At 50.5% G+C, this 16,528-nt stretch overlaps 1 protein-coding gene across 4 annotated transcripts; it reads right to left on the bottom strand.

Annotated features, from left to right (window-relative positions):
• Window positions 1–4,873: 4,873 nt before the first annotated feature.
• MRM3 (mitochondrial rRNA methyltransferase 3) lies at window positions 4,874–16,494 on the bottom strand. 4 transcript variants are annotated; one of them, XM_015437421.4, is made up of 4 exons: window positions 16,154–16,494; window positions 15,521–15,765; window positions 10,588–10,755; window positions 4,874–7,111 (listed from the first exon to the last, which is right to left on the bottom strand). In XM_015437421.4, the coding sequence occupies exons 1-4, from the start codon at window positions 16,465–16,467 to the stop codon at window positions 6,576–6,578; spliced, it is 1,263 nt and encodes a 420-aa protein (XP_015292907.3). In that variant the 5' UTR covers window positions 16,468–16,494; the 3' UTR covers window positions 4,874–6,575. The 4 variants fall into 4 exon arrangements, with proteins under 4 accessions (XP_015292907.3, XP_015292908.1, XP_073874249.1 ...); XM_015437422.4 differs by lacking the exon at window positions 15,521–15,765; XM_074018148.1 differs by lacking the exons at window positions 4,874–7,111; window positions 10,588–10,755 and adding an exon at window positions 10,762–10,914.
• Between the last annotated feature and the right edge of the window lie 34 nt (window positions 16,495–16,528).

The raw sequence follows: 16,528 nt of genomic DNA, 5'->3' as shown, positions 1-16,528 counted from the left end.
GGTCTCCTTGTGAAGAATGGGGCAAGTGTGGGAGCTCCTTAATCCCAGCTCGTCCCAGGGCTCAGGGCTTCTCTGGGAACCCTGCCAGTGTCTCCCTTAGAGGTCGGGGTGGGTGGGATGAGTGTGGGTGACCTGAATGTGGGAGATGGCAGGATTTCTGTCCGTGCCCTGTATCGTGATGGCCTCGGAGGAAAGGTAGGTTCTCTTAGTTCCTTCTACCTTTAGGGCAGAAGGAACCAAGTCCAGCGAGGGGGTTGCCCTTAGTCATTGCACCTGGATTCTCGACACCAGAATTCCCCTTTTAGAGTGGATTTGTAGCTTCCTTAAGATCCCCGGGGAAGTTTTACTCCAAAGGTTCAGGTTTATACAGTGACGACTCTGCGGGAAACGTTCTGGCAGAATCGCTTCTGAGTGTCGGATCAACAGGGAGAGGTCGTAAAGGTCACTGGTTCCGGTGAAGCGGGGGCGTGATAATCCCCACCAGGCGGCTCCACAGTCCCGCCAGACTCCCGCTGCTAATTGGAAGCAGGTCCAGCACCAGCTGTGGCATATTCAAGGGCTTCCTCCAGCAGCCAGGAAAACCAGGCCCTGCAGGTGGAGGCCGGGGGCTGTGAAAACGCCACCCTGGGGTTCCCAAGTGTGTGTTCACCACAGTGACTTCCAGATCCCATCTGCCCGTTCTCACAACAGAGATGAGGGTTTTTTTTTTTTTTTTTATTGAGACGGAGTCTCGCTGTGTTGCCCAGGCTGGAGTGCAGTGGCCGGATCTCTGCTCACTGCAAGCTCCGCCTCCCGGGTTCAAGCGATTCTCCTGCCTCAGCCTCCCGAGTAGCTGGGACTACAGGTGCCCGCCACCTCGCCCGGCTAGTTTTTTGTATTTTTTAGTAGAGATGGGGTTTCACCATGTTAGCCAGGATGGTCTCGATCTCCTGCCCTCGTGATCCGCCCGCCTCAGCCTCCCAAAGTGCTGGGATTACAGGCCTGAGCCACTGCACATGACCTGTTTTTTTTTTAACCTGTCTCCCAGCATTAAAGATCTGTTTAAGAAAAAGGGTATGTTTTCCACATTGAATTCCTGATTGGGAAAAACAAAATTTAAAAAAGGGAAAAGGGCATGTTTGGGACGGGCAGGCATGGCAGATGAAAACCAGCTTCTTTTCCAGAGAGCGGTGACCTCCCGCTCTTGCTTTTCGCCCCTTGGTACGTCCTTGAAATCATCGGCCATCACTTACCAGAATACAGGGAGACAGTACTGTGTTGGCGTCGGCCAAGCTTCTAATAGTAATTTTCAGCCAGACTTTGTTTTTTCCTATTGCCTAATTAAAGACACTGAAAAGCTGTTCTCCCCTCCTGCTGCCTTGTTCTAGGACAGCAAACTGAATTCAGCAACAATACAGACGGAGCCAGATGTGGCCCAGGAGCAGATCCGCGGGACCTAACACGGTGCTGCACGGTGCAGCTTAGGGAGAAAACGCAATGTGTGAGAGGGCACAGGTGTCGGGACCCTGCACACCAGGAAGTGTGGTGCCGGGAGGGCCTTGAGTGAGGGCACACGCGTAGGAACCCTGCACACTGGGAAGCGTGGTGCTGGGACGACCTTGAGTGAGGGCACACGCGTCGGGATCCTGCACGCCGGGAAGCGTGGTGCCGGGAGGGCCCTGAGTGAGGGCACACGCTGTTCACAGTGCCCTTGCCCCGGGCAGGCCCATGAATGGTGCCTGCTAGGACTAGAAGGCCGCTGTTGTACACGTTGTGGGTGGCTGGGCACACAGGCCCGTAGGTTCAGGATGCCTCCTGCAGCTTCTCTCTGGGGGCAGCTTTGGGAGCCAAGGACTGAGCAGGGGGCCATGAGCTCAAAGGATCTTTCCAGTTTTCCCCGAAGCAGCTGAATGAGAGAAGTGGGCACTTAGCGCCACCCCTCACTGCTGCCGCCGACAGACGAGAGCACACACCTGCTTCCTCCAGGCTGCGGCTGCTCAAGGGAAAATTATTTGGGAACAAATAGCTGTTGATCAGTAGCTTCGTTGGTGCTGGGAACATAACAAGGGTATTCTAGGTGCACCTTGTATGTGGGCGCATGAAGACAGGTAAGTATGCTTACTGTCATTTTTCTAGGCGTGTGTCTCACCCCCTTGGTGCTTTGAGATACTTCCCAAGCCTGAGAATGTGTTTGGAGGTTTGGGTGGAACTGCTGGGTTTCTGTTAAGTAACACACAACTCGCGAAAGCCTCTGTCCCAGGTCTGCAGGCCAGTGTGCAGTCCAGAGGCAGAGATGGCAGTCTGGATTCCTGGGTGCTCAGGCCTCACACATATGGGGAAGCCACCCACGTGTGCTACAACTAGGATACAGTAGGGAGGGCCAAAAAAATCAATCTCGAATGTCAGAGGACGTGGAAATCCTGTCCCCGTCAGGGAAGAACCACTCAGCTTGCAGTCAGCACACCCCGCCCTCGGCGTCTCAGAGGAGCAGGGAAGGGAGGCTGAGGCTCCTCCGTCCCCAACCGTGTTCCCTGTTCCCTTCCTGCAATTTTTTTTTTTTTTTTTTTTTTTGAGACAAGAGTTTTACTCTTGTCACCCGGGCTGGAGTGCAGTGGTGTGATCTGGCTCACTGCAACCTCCGCCTCCCGCGTTCAAGCAATTCTCCTGCCTCAGCCTCCCAAGTAGCTGGGATTACAGGCGCCCGCCACCACGCCCGGCTAATTTTCTTGTATTTTTAGTAGAGACGGGGTGTCACTGTGTTAGCCAAGATGGTCTCGAACTCCTGACCTCGTGATCCGCCCGCCTTGGTCTCCCAAAGTGCTGGGATTACAGGCGTGAGCCACCGCGTCCAGCCCACTTCTTGCATTTTGAGGAAGCAGCACCCTTGGTTATGGCCCATAACAACTCAGGCTTCAACGGAAAGAAGTGGGTGTTCCCTACACAGCAGTCCAGGAAGCCAGATACTGGGGGTGTGGTGAGAACAGAACTGACCCATCCATCAGCCATTCCGGATTCTCCGTCACTCAGCCGCAGAGCATCAGCCAGGCTTCCTGAGCATCGGGAGGACTTGGCTTCAGCCTCTGTCTCAGCTGCTCGAATGTAACGTGGTTCCGTTGTTCAGAGACTTCAGTCATCCTGAGCAATAAACCAGCCCATCCATTAACTTGGCCCCTAGCTTATTACGTGTGTGCACTCACTGCACTGATGAAAACAGGAAGCGGGGCTGGTGCAGTGGCTCAAGCCTGTCCTCCCAGCACTTTGGAGGCTGAAGCAGAAGGACAGCTTGAGGCCGGGAGTTCAAGACTAGCCTAGGCAACATGGCAAAACCCCATCTGAAAAAAAAAAGGAAAGAAAGAAAATAGAGGAAGCACAATCATGGAATTTTTAAGGTGGCAACGTGTTTTCTTAAAAGCAGGTGAGCCTGTCAGGTCTGCTCCTGAGGGAGAGGTGGCTTGGTCAAGAGGGCGGCCCCAGGCCCTGCAGTGCAGCTGGTGATTTTCAGTGCAAAGCTCTGGAGCCTTGGATGGGGTGTGCGTCTGGGCTGTGTGCGGCAGAATGGCAAAAGTGGGGCTAAGTCTGGCCCGGCGTGGCTGGTGCGGACATCTGGGGTTGCTGCCAACCCCGGGGCAAGCGTTTGGGGGGTCCCCCGAGGTCTGTTTCTCCTCTGGACCTTAATGACCAGGCTCCCAGCCAGGAGCCAGCGGCTGGGGCAAGGGGAGTGATTTCAGTGCCCTCTGCCCCGAAGCAGGAACTGCAGGGCCAGCCGCGGGGCGCCCAGCGTGAGCGCCAGGCACATCTGGACATCTGCGCTTTGCCCAGAGTTGCTTTCTCAGAGGCTCCAGTCAGAGGAAAGTTGTGCTGGTTTTTCCTGCTGTTTCCCGTTGGTCCTCTTTGGCCTCCGTTTTTGTTCCATGTCTTCCTGTACTCCAGGTTCTTTCTTCTGAGTCATGTGGGACAATCCGGATGGGTCTCCACCTTTAACACCCGGGAGCACGCACAGCAAAATGCTCTCTGGTGGAGGGAGACTTCACTCCATCGTCCTTTCCTCCCTTTTCAACCAGTGAAATCCAGGAAAAAAATCGCAGCCCCGCCCTTCAGCACTAGGGTGGTTTTGGAGGCTTCGCCTGCCACCTCCTGGCAGACGCCACTGTGGCAGCTTCGCGGCCACACAATGGCGCGGGAGCGCGGCCAACATCCCGACGATGTTTGTCTCTCGGCCAAGCAGTGTTTTTCTTGTGAAATGTTGCTCGTTTTTTATTCCCATTTACTGGGGAAATGGTGACAGAACGAATGTCGGCCTCAAAACTGAGGATTCAAGGTAGTGATTTTCCAAAATCACTCAGCAAATAACCACCATCTGCTCCTCTGGATTCACTGAAGAAAGGACAATTTGCCTCCCTCCTGCACCCTCCCTTGTCCCTCCTAAATTATACCCATGAGTATATGAAGTGAACTTAAGGCACTGCATATAAGCCACGGACTCTAAAGCAATGGGATGTAAATTTCTTTCCCTCTTACACCCAGGATAAAACGGGCTTCGAATTACTTGTCAGTGTAGGCTGGGCGCGGCGGCTCACGCCTGTAATCCCAGCACTTTGGAAGGCTGAGGCGGGTGGATCACCAGGTCAGGAGATCAAGACCATCCTGGCCAACATGGTGAAACGCTTTCACTACTTAAAAGTACAAAAAATTAGCCGGGCGAGGTGGCGGGTGCCTGTAGTCCCAGCTACTCGGGAGGCTGAGGCAGGAGAACGGCATGAACCTGAGGGGCAGAGCTTACAGTGAGCTGAGATCGTGCCACTGCACTCCAGCCTGGGCGACAGAGCGAGACTCCGTCTCAAAAAAAAAAAAAAAATTACTTTCCAGTGTTTACATTGCTTTTTCTAAACAAGGACAAGGTAAATACATGGTTTATTCTTTCACTGTTATTTTGTAACAAGAGTCAGCGGGAGTATAACCCAGGGAACAAATCCCAGGAGATTGGTTTTAGGCTGGAAAGATGTGAGCTTCCTTTTCCTGACTCCTGCTTCTTGAGCACTTTCCTGAGGTGTCTGGGGAGACTGGAATGGGATGAATTTGCGTTCTCCAGGCCGCCCGTCCGCCTGTCCTCTGCTCTAGCCTTTGTGAGCAGTGTTGCGGGCAGCCACTTGCATGTGCAGCTCTGGGGAGGCCCAGACCACAGCGGGGCCCCAGAGCAGATGCTCAAATATTCAAATGTCAGCCTGGGAGGACGCTGTCCCTGCAAACACCGTCCCCTGGAACATGCCAGAGCATCCTACCCTGCCCCCCTGGCACGTGAACCATGCTTAGTCGTTTGGTTCTCCCACGAGGAAGTTTTACCAGGAAGTTGGGGGAGTAGAAAAGAAGGGGTGGGGGGCATGGTTTCTCCTGGGCACACCAGCGACACACTTGACCTCCCTGGAGTGAGCAGCTGAGGGGCTCCCAAAGAATCCAAACCGTTACGGGAGCCGCTGGGCAGAAGGGTGTGGAGAAGCACGTCTGGTGGTGGTCTCAACTCCAACCATGTTGTGTGTGGCCGCAAAAGCAGTGCTTAAAGTGAGTCCCATACTCCCCCCACCCACCCCGTCCCCACAGTTCCATATAGATACAGTGACCAGCATCAGCACCTGCCCTGAAGCACCTGCCCTGGCTTCATCCTGGTTTGGCCGCTGGTAGGTAAAGATGCAGCTTGCCCTGGTCTCTGGAGGGGCTGAGAGAACAGAAGGGTCCTGCCGCTGTGTTGTGGGCGTTCATCCTCAGAACCTTGGCCTCTAAACATCGGGGGGTGAGACGTAAGTAGTGCTAACACAGGGAACCAGGAAACAGTGACACTTTCATGACAAATGCAGGGTAAGGCTGCAGATTTTGAAATTCAGTTTTCTGCATAGACTTCCGTCTCTGCAAAAATCCTCAAAAAGATATCTGCAGAGGTGCCAAGGTCTGACACAGCCTGTTAAATTAAGCCATTTCTATGGATACATAAACAGTGGCTCAGTGAAGGCATGAACAATCTCAAAGACAGATCATCTGAGCCCAGAGCAGAGCTGCTGGATGCCAACAGTTTAGCCCTCAGCTTCCTGGTATTCCCTTAGCCACGTCCTCGTTACCAGGCCAAACGTGACAGGTACTGTGACACACCAACCACACAAAACAACTGTTTAACGTAATCCGCTGCTCATAGTTTATTCTCCACCGACCAACAATCATCTGTGAGTGACGTGGCTATGACCTGTAACTGGTGCTTGACGATCGCAAACACCCACCAGCTGGTGGAGTGGACGCCTCCCTGCCCAGGTTGATGCTTCAGGAACTTTCTGGGCACGAAGTGCTTCCTGGTGGACAATTTTTAAAAACACACAGAGCCACGTGGGTCACCAAGAGAAAAAAGATAGAACCTTGAAATTAGTGACGCGATGGGAAGAATTTGGACCTGTTCTTTCTGAGGAAGTTCTTATTTTTCCCGTAACCGTGTGACGCATCACACCTGCCCCCTGAACATGGGGGCCATAGTCACTGACTCTGCCAGCCTCCAACCCGTGTGCTGGTGTAGGAGGAGCTGGAGACGTCCTGAAGCAGGAGTCACTTCTGCGTCCTTCTCAGTGGTGACTCCTGTCCCTGCTCAAGTGCTCCGCCCTCCCCCGCAGCTGTCGTTTCCCTTCGAAAAGCAGGATGCTTGCCGCCATGGCCGAGTTGAGGCTGTCCACACCAGGCACAACGGGGATCAGCAGCCTCTTGCCACCAGTGCTCTCTGCCAGCTGCAGGGACTCCACGCTCACGCCGTCGGTCTCCCCGCCAATCACCACAGCTGCCGGCGCCTCTGTCCAGTCCGAGTCGTAACTCTGAACCTCAACATCAGGCAGCCAATCTTGACTGGCTCCCGTTTCTACATCTTCCTCTTCTTCATACTTCTGAAACTTCAGCAACCGTTGGTTAGACACCCAGCCGTGGTCACTGGCTTTATTAGACATCTGAGCCTGGGCATAAAGGCCACAGTTGTCAGCCACATAGACCCGGGTGTCAGGGGGCAGGTAATTGGGCACGGTTTCCCACTCCAGATTATTGATAATGGGCACCTGGAAATGTGCGCCCATACCCGCCCGGAGCACTTTGGGCTCCCAGGGATCCACACAGCCTGGAAAATAAAAAGACAGGATACAATCAAGATGTTACAAATCCCCAGACCAGGGGACTGTGCAGTAAGTCAGATTAATTTTGGATCAGGAGATGAAGTTATTCTACGATAGCTTTCTTGAGAGCTGGGACCTTCTGCCTCTCTGACTGTGACAGCATCCAGCAAAGTGACTACAGGAGTCATTCCTGCTAGTGCTGAAAATATTTTCTCTATCCTTTCAACATCTCCCATACACACGTGCCAGACACTGCACAGAAGATGCAGAGAGAATTAAAGTCCCCAACCCCAAGGAACGCACAGTGTAGTGGGTGGTGGCCCTGGGTGAGTATCTTAAACAGATGACTACAGTATCAGTAACTGATGTAAAAGAAGCACCAACACAGTCATAGAAAACCCATGGACAAAGCAGGGCAATGAGAAAAACCATCTAAAAGACTATGACACGAAGAGAAAGGCCCAGGCAGATGACAGGGCTAGAAGAAGTGGGAGAGTGGCACAGCCTAAGGACTGTGAGCAAGGTGAGTCTGCCAATCAGCAATGGGGCTTTGGTGGCACAGGAGGTGAGCCGGCCAATGAGCGCTGGGGCTGTGGCAGTGCAGGAGGTGAACTGGCCAATCAGTGGGTGGGGGTGTGGTGGCGCAGGAGGTGAGCCGGCCAATCAGTGCTGGGGCTTTGGCGGCACAGGAGGTGAGCTGGCCAATCAGCGGGTGGGGCTGTGGTGGCACAGGAGGTGAGCTGGCCAATCAGTGCTGGGGCTGTGGCGGCACAGGAGGTGAGCTGGCCAATCAGCGGGTGGGGCTGTGGCGGCACAGGAGGTGAGCTGGCCAATCAGTGCTGGGGCTGTGGCGGCACAGGAGGTGAGCGGGCCAATCAGTGGGTGGGGCTGTGGTGGCACAGGAGGTGAGCTGGCCAATCAGTGGGTAGGGGTGTGGTGGCACAGGAGGTGAGCCGGCCAATCAGTGCTGGGGCTGTGGTGGCACAGGAGGTGAGCGGGCCAATCAGTGGGTGGGGGGTGTGGTGTCCAGTGAGCTGGCCAATCAGTGCTGGGGCTGTGGCGGCACAGGAGGTGAGCGGGCCAATCAGCGGGTGGGGGGTGTGGTGTCCAGTGAGCTGGCCAATCAGCGCTGGGGCTGTGGCAGCACAGGAGGTGGGAGGTGGGCTGGCCAACACGGAGGAGGCCGCCTATGGGAAGCTGAGGAGTTTGGCATTTTATCTGAAGACAGTATCATGCCATTGGGTATCTTAAGCAAAGCAGTGCCAGAATCAGATCTGTGTTTCATCAAGACCCACCGGGCTTCAACGTTCAGTCTGCACTAGAGCAGGGAAAGCCCTAGAGAGGAAATGAGGCAAGAGGCCACCCCGGCAGCAGCCTCAGCCTGGCCTTTGCCAGGGCCTGCCCCTCACCACAGGCGGGCTGGAGAGCGGCCCAGGGTGGGGCCTCACAGGGACTGCATCACCTCCCACCCTCCCCCGCACAATTTGTTAGCGCAAGTCTTCTCCTGACGAGTTATTTTAAAAGTTCATTTGTCAAACCTCAGGATAGACGAACCAGGCAAACCGGATTTTAAAAGGAGAATAAGACACAGAGGATGTAACAGCGCCTGCACCCCCAACCACGGCTTTCCTTTCCCTCTCCCTGCAGGAAACCAGAGATGGGCCCACATGTGTGAGAGGAGCGGCCCAGGCTGACCCCTCTACCTGGAGGGGAGAAGGGAAAGGCGAGGCTCCTCCCGTCATCCTCATGTCCTGGATACGGGCACCACACCAAGTATTTCCTTTCTTTCCCCATTTCTTACACACCAGCCATCAGTGTCAGTGTGAAAACCACACTGCTTGGATTATTTAGATTTATTTCCAAATCCCACAATAGCTATCAGAGCACTAAATAACGGGGCGAGTAAGCGGGGTACTGGTCACGGAACCCCAGCACGTAGCTCTCACATGGCACAGAAACGTACTCTAGCAAGGCGTGATGAGAAAGAGGTGCGAGCAGCAATTCAGGCAAGTCTCAACAACGGGTGCCACTATTAGTTTACTTTTAATGGTGGCTGGAGTGTTTCTGATGAATGGTACTCTGTCCTCTCGCCCCCAAGGTGTAACAGACATTTCAGGCATGCCCCAGCTGTCAGGCAAGTCTGTTTAGAGCCAAGCCGATTAATCCCCATTTCTGATGATGAGAGACAGAAGTGTAACGAGGTGGATTTGTGTGTGGGGCATGTGACCCACGCTGAGGCTAAGGGAAACTAAGGGAAACGGATCACGATGACATTAGGATTCAGAGCTTCTGACCTCATTCCTAGCAGGTTTCATGATAATTTTAAAAGATAATAAACATTGGCTGGGTATGGCAGCTCACGCCTATCATCTCAGCACTTTGCGAGTCGGAGGCAGGAGGATCCCTTGAGCTTAGGAGTTTGAGATCAGCCTGGGCAGCAGAGCAAGACCCTGTCTCTACAAAAAAACATAATTTTTTAAAAAGAGAATCAACATTTACTGAATTACTTGTGTGCCAGGTAAGGTTGAAGTACCTTATGTGCATCATCTCACTCAATCCTCACAATGACCAGGGAGATTGTTATTCCTCCCACTTCACCAATGAGGAAGCTGAACTTCAGGGACTACTGCTCAGGGACCAGAGCTAGTGAAGGCAGACCAAGATCCAACCCGTGTCTGCCTGCCCAGAGCCCTAGCTCACCTAACAATGGCCGAACCTGGCTGGGCGTGGTTGCTCATGCCTGTAATTCCAGTGCTTTGGGAGACTGAGGCACGAGGACTGCTTGAGCCACAGCCAGTTCAACACCAGCCTAGGCAACATAGTGAGACCCCATTTCTTTTAAAAAAAGACCTACTAATCCACCTGTTTTTTTTTTTTTTTTTTTTTTTTTTTTGAGGCGGAGTCTCGTTCTGTCGCCCAGGCTGGAGTGCAGTGGCGCGATCTCGGCTCACTGCAAGCTCCGCCTCCCGGGTTCACGCCATTCTCTTGCCTCAGCCTCCCGAGTAGCTGGGACTACAGGCGCCGCCACCACGCCCGGCTAATTTTTTTGTATTTTTAGTGGAGACGGGGTTTCATTGTGTTAGCCAGGATGGTCTCGATCTCCTGACCTCGTGATCCGCCCGTCTCGGCCTCCCAAAGTGCTGGGATTACAGGCTTGAGCCACCGCGCCCGGCCTTTTTTTTTTTTTTTTTTGAGAGGGAGTCTCACTGTGTCGCCCAGGCTGGAGTGTAGTGGTGAGCTCGCTGCAGCCTCGACATCCCAGGCTCAAGCAATCCTCCCACCTCAGCCTCCCAAGTTGCTGGGACTACAGGCACACCCCACCACACCCAGCCAATTTTAATTTTTTTTTGTAGAGACGAGGTCTCACTCTGTTGCCCAGGATGGTCCTGAACTCCTGGGCTCGAGTGACCCTCCTGCCTCGGCCTCCCAAAGGGCTGGATTACAGGTGGGAGCCACCGCACCCGGCCTTGGATGCTCTTACCTTTGGTGAGTAGCACTTTGCTGCAGCCCGCCCCAGCTGCGGATCTCAGAATTGTCCCCAGGTTCCCAGGGTCACGGAGATTGTCACAAATCAATGATAAAGGCAGTGAATGCTGAAGCTGAGTCTTTGGATATGCCATCTTAACATGGTCCGGCTTGGCAAAAATCCCTGAGGAGACAAAACAGATGCCATCTTAACATGGTCCGGCTTGGCAAAAATCCCTGAGGAGACAAAACAGATGCCACCTTAACATGGTCAGGTTTGGCAAAAATCCCTGAGGAGACAAAACAGATGCCATCTTAACATGGTCCGGCTTGGCAAAAATCCCTGAGGAGACAAAACAGATGCCACCTTAACATGGTCCGGCTTGGCAAAAATCCCTGAGGAGACAAAACAGATGCCACCTTAACATGGTCAGGTTTGGCAAAAATCCCTGAGGAGACAAAACAGATGCCACCTTAACATGGTCCGGCTTGGCAAAAATCCCTGAGGAGACAAAACAGATGCCACCTTAACATGGTCAGGTTTGGCAAAAATTCCTGAGACAGATGCCAACTTAACATGGACATGGTCCGGCTTGGCAAAAATCCCTGAGGAGACAAAACAGATGGTTTACTTGCCTGGTGTGGGCACGGGGAATAGTCTGACTTTTCATTTACTTATCAATCTTTATATGGTCTTAGTTACATAAAAATACATGACTACGGGCCAGGTGCAGTGGCTCACGCCTGTAATCCCAACACTTTGGGAGGCCAAGGCAGGTGGATCACCTGAGGTCAGGAGTTCGAGACCAGCCTGGCCAACATGGCAAAACCTTGTCTCTAATAAAAATACAAAGATTAGCCGAGCGTGGTGGCGCGTGCCTCTAGTCCCAGCTACTTGGGAGGCTGAGGGCAACACAGTGAGACTCCCTCTAAAAAAAATAAAAACACCAATACATTCTGATTGGCAAAATTCAAACAACATAAAATTCTACCATTACCACTCTCCTCCCCTCAATTATACTGGAGTGCATCCTTTTAGAACTTGTTCTATGCATCTACCTATATATACGCACACCTGTCCATATATAAATGTATTTCTTTTACATTAGGTGTCATACTCTGTATTATTCTGTAACCTATTTTACGTAACAACATATCTTGAACTTACCACGTCAGTATGTTTGACGCTACTTTTTTCCTTTAACTGCTGTAGGCTTTTTTTTTTTTTGAGACAGAGTCTCATTCTCTCACTCTGTCACCCAGGCTGGAATACAATGGTGTAATGTTGGCTCACTGCAACCTGTGCCTCCTGGAGAATTAAGCAATTCTCCTGCTTCTCAGCCTCCCAAGTAGCTGGATTACAGAGACCCGCAACCACACCCGGCTGATTTTTTGTATTTTTAATAGAGACGGGGTTTCGCCATGTTGGCCAGGCTGGTCTCAAAATCCTGACCTCAGGTGATCCACCCGCCTCAGCCTCCCGAACTGCTGGGATGACAGGGTGAGCTACCGACCTGGCCTCTGTTTTGTAGTATGAATGTACCTCAGTTCATTTTGCTCTTCCCCTATGGACTGTTAAATTATTTGAATTTTTCTCTGTTACAAATAATGCTGCAATGGGCATCCCCGTAGGACTGTCTGTCCATGTGTCTAAAAATTTCTCTAGCATAAATACCTTGAGTGAAATGGACAAATGATGTGTGTGCACTCTGAACGTTCACACGGGCTCTTTCCGTTTATTCACATCAGGAACTCATAAATATCTCCTTCTGGCCGGGCACAGTGGCTCACGCCTAAAATCCCAGCACCTTGGGAAGCTGAGGTGGGCGGATCACAAGGTCAGGAGTTCGAGACCAGCCTGAACAACATGGTGAAACCCCCGTCTCTAATAAAAATACAAAAACAAAAAACAAAACCTGTTTTCCAGCCCAAACCCTTCTCAACAGAAGATCTATCACTTGTTTCCATTTTTCCCAGTGTGACAGGAAAAACGGCATGCCATTATTTTAACTTGCCTTTTCCCCAATTACTAGAGAAGCTAAACACCTTACTGACCTGTTGCGACCTTCTTCAGTGAGTTCCTGTGCTCCCTTAACTGTCTCGTTTCTATAACCTGTGCCCATCTTCCTACCAGGTAGGCTTTTAAGAAACAGTTTGTAGGTTTAACTAAAAAACAATTATTAGCCTGCTATACTCTGATTTATCCGACCTTTATCACACATTTTAAAATTAAAAGTACATTCCTAGGAAAAAATCTGAATTTCAAAACTTGAACGCATCAAAGTAACGACCCCTTTTTCAAATACACTGGCTTGGAAGCACTGTCTTAGGGACATACTCTGCAAAACAAAGGGGCTGTGGGTGCAGTGAACGCTTGAGTCACTTGTAAGGCCTCACGCTGGAGGTACAGAAGCCTGGGAGCTTTAGAATGGGTACAGCCACTTACCCGTGACCTCTCTGTCCTCAGTCTGATACAAAAGAGTAAAATGGAGTCTGGGACTATCTGGGAAAATGAAAACCCCAAGTGGCCTTCTTAGTGGAAAATTCTGTATTTAATCTCTATATTATAAAATTATATATACATTATATAATAATCTACATTATCTAATCTGCATTATAATAATCTCTACATTATAATAATCTCTAAAGTTTTATGGAAAGAATTTATGGGAAAAGGCCGGGCGCGGTGGCTCAAGCCTGTAATCCCAGCACTTTGGGAGGCCGAGATGGGCGGATCACGAGGTCAGGAGATCGAGACCATCCTGGCTAACACGGTGAAACCCCGTCTCTACTAAGAAATACAAAAAATAGCTGGGCGAGGTGGCAGCGCCTGTAGTCCCAGCTACTCGGGAGGCTGAGGCTGGAGAATGGCGTGAACCCGGGAGGCGGAGCTTGCAGTGAGCTGAGATCCGGCCACTGCACTCCAGCCTGGGCTACAGAGCGAGACTCCGTCTCAAAAAAAAAAAAAAAAAAAAAAAAAAAAAAAAAAAAAAAAACTTATGGGAAAAGAGAAAAACTGGAAAAAGGCTAATAACAGTATTAAAATGGCTTTAGAGCACATGAGATTTCTGTGGTATAGACGAAGGTATTCACATGGATGTATCACATATCCACAGGTTTCTTTTTGAATCACCATGTTTCCTGGTAGAGGTGATAATGATAACCTTTTAGTAAACATTTAGAAAAAGATAAATCTTTTAGCAAACATTTTTTTTTAGGCCAAGCACTACCTTAAACTCTTTATGTATCATTACCAAATATTCAAACCCTTTGTAGTCAGCTCCCAAGGGACTGTACAGATTTTTTGAATCTTACTAGTATTTTGTCATATATAATTGCTCCAATAAATGGGCTACTGACTGAAGTCAGGAGATGAAGTAGTACTTGTACTGAAACATGATACAATCAAAGATTTAGGATTCTTTCTAAAGACAGTGCAGGTAAAAAGCCTACCCACTACTGAAGGCAACGGAAGGGTATTAGGCGTCTGTGTGCTGTGAGAGAGCCTCCACTTCCGAGTCACAGATGGCCACAAGCCATTCAGTAGGGCAGGGGATCTTAGAAGTCCTTTACTTCTACTTGAATGTCTATGGTGATAAGAACCCACCATACAGAGACCCTACTTACGTCACTGGATTCTCCAGAGTGTCTGTCTAAAGCCTGACAGGTGCTGCCAGTTCCTATCCATTTCTCCCTTATTCCTTGCCCTCAAATCTAAAATATAGTAACATAAGGATAAGCTAAATAATATAAAAATTATAAAGCCAGGAAATGATGAAAGCAGGTATAATGATGAAGTTCAAGATGGGATGGCCACTGTTAGCACACGTGCCCAAAGTGACAAGCTCAGTAAAAATGAATGACATGTTCACTGAAGCATCAAGTGTGGATTAGAGGGCTGTTTCTAGTGAGAATATGGTTACTTAGCATGAGTAATTCCAGGTACTTTAGTAATCCAAGTCCCCATCCTAGGATCTAAGAGTTCTGATTGTAGAGGCACAGATCCCTGTGACTCACTGGATTATAGAAACAAGAGATGGTCCCCAGTTCAAGGATTCAGTTTTCATATCTTAAATAAAACTCCAATGTCAAAAACGTATGAAAAACTTATCTTCTCATATTTAGACCAAAGACTTTGTAATTGCTAATCGACATTAAGTAAGATTAAGTTAGATTCAGCCAAATGAAGAAACAGACTAGAAGACAAGGTTCTCCGTTTATTGGGCTAAACAGGGCAGTATATTATGGCTTATACCTCACTTCTTAGATCTGCTTCTAGAATAAGGAATTTATTAACAGTGATCACCACATCAGCAGAGTTTTTGCAGAAATGAAGGGCTAACTCTTTTAGTAAACATTTTCTTAAGTTTTAATCTGACATAAAAAGTTGAAGACGTAATCTAAAAAATACAAGGTTTGAGGAATAGTGGTTCTTCCTAGAGATTATAAAGAGCCACAACACAAATGATAGTGAAAAACGGGTTTCAATTTCCATTGAAAATATTCTAAGATACACAGGTTTGAGAATTATGTTTTTCTAATTGTAACATTTTGAATTTCATTTCAATGAAATCTGCTGTCCTAAGACAAGTATGAGAAATTAATCCTAGGTCTCCACACCTTAAGATACACTGTGTAAGGCTGGGCACAGTGGCTCATGCTTAATGCCAGCACATTAGGAGGCAGAGGCAGGAGGATCACCTGAGGTCAGGAGTTCGACACCAGCCTGGCCAACATGGTGAAACCCCATCTCTACTAAAAATACAAAAATTAGCCAGGCGTGGTGGTGCATGCCCGTAGTCTCAGCTACTCGGGAGGCTGAGGCAGGAGAATCCCTTGAACCTGAGAGGCGAAGGTTGCAGTGGGCCGAGATTGCGCCATTGCACTCCAGCCTGGGTGACAGAGCAAGACAAAAAAAAAAAAAGATACACTGTGTAATAATCACTGACCCATTATTCCTTGTGGTGTTACGAGGTCGGACCAATCCTTGATATCCTCAAATTTCACCTTAATGAGGCTGACACCTTTCAGCTTATCGACTGGCAGCTCCTTTAGGTATTCTAGACGGCTAAAGAAGAACATTTTTGGCACAGCTCCAGCCTTGAGAGCGTCTGTAATGAGCCTGCGACCTTCCAGCAGGATCTTCCCTTGTTTTTCCCGAAACGGCCTGGACTTTACTATTGTCATTACACTGCTGTAGATGGAAATAAAAAAACAGGTAACTATCAACATCCTTGTTACTAAGACACGCTTAGTTGTAACAGAAATAAAGAGCCAAGGAGAGGGCCGGGCGCGGTGGCTCACGCCTGTCATTCCAGCACTTTGGGAGGCCGAGGCGGGCGGATCACCTGAGGTCAGGAGTTCGAGACCAGGCTGACCAACATGGTGAAACAAAAACAACAACAAAGAGCTGAGGGGAAACAGAAGCTAATTCCAAAGACACTATTCGGCCCTCTGTGCATAATACAAAAGCCAGCGGGCTGTACTGGAAGAAGTCCTCCATCCGGAGAAGGAGGTTAAGGCTCCGCTGTGAGGCGGGAAGGGAAACGAGAACATTCGACAGGCTTCAAGACCCACATCACCTCAGCCTCCTGTCCCCGGGATAAGCTTTATCGTAGCGAAGCCCAGACTCTTCCCAGGTGCTGGGAGCGTGGGATGTGGACTCCTCAAGCGGTGATTTCTCTCGTTGCTCCTGGGCACTGGCCTCAGATGCTGCCTTGCGTGGCTGCTTCCCGGGAGCGCGCTTCCGTTCCACCACCTCTCCGGAAGGAAACACCACTTTCACTGCGCTCCGCCGCAGCGCCCGGACCCAGCGCCTCGCGTCAAGGTCCCAAGCCTGCACCACCTGCAGCAGCGGCCGCACGACAAACCTCGAGCGTCTCACCAGCGCCGCCATCTTCTCTGAGACCCGGGCTGCGTCACCAAGGCGCGCCGTCGGCGGCCAGTGACGTCACGGC

Source organism: Macaca fascicularis, chromosome 16, assembly GCF_037993035.2.
Source record: "Macaca fascicularis isolate 582-1 chromosome 16, T2T-MFA8v1.1".
Classification (NCBI taxonomy): Eukaryota; Metazoa; Chordata; class Mammalia; order Primates; family Cercopithecidae; genus Macaca; species Macaca fascicularis.
This window is presented reverse-complemented; position numbering and strand designations above follow the sequence as displayed.

What these genes read in the sequence shown, in the direction of transcription:
- MRM3 (XM_015437421.4), bottom strand. Translation starts at nt 16,467, where the DNA reads ATGGCGGCGCTGGTGAGACGCTCGAGGTTTGTCGTGCGGCCGCTGCTG. An exon ending in CCCGGGGACAGGAGGCTGAG is followed by an intron (nt 15,766 to 16,153) that starts GTGATGTGGGTC and finishes TTCCATCTACAG; the next exon opens with CAGTGTAATGACAATAGTAA. An exon ending in CAAAGTGCTACTCACCAAAG is followed by an intron (nt 7,112 to 10,587) that starts GTAAGAGCATCC and finishes TTTATTTTCCAG; the next exon opens with GCTGTGTGGATCCCTGGGAG.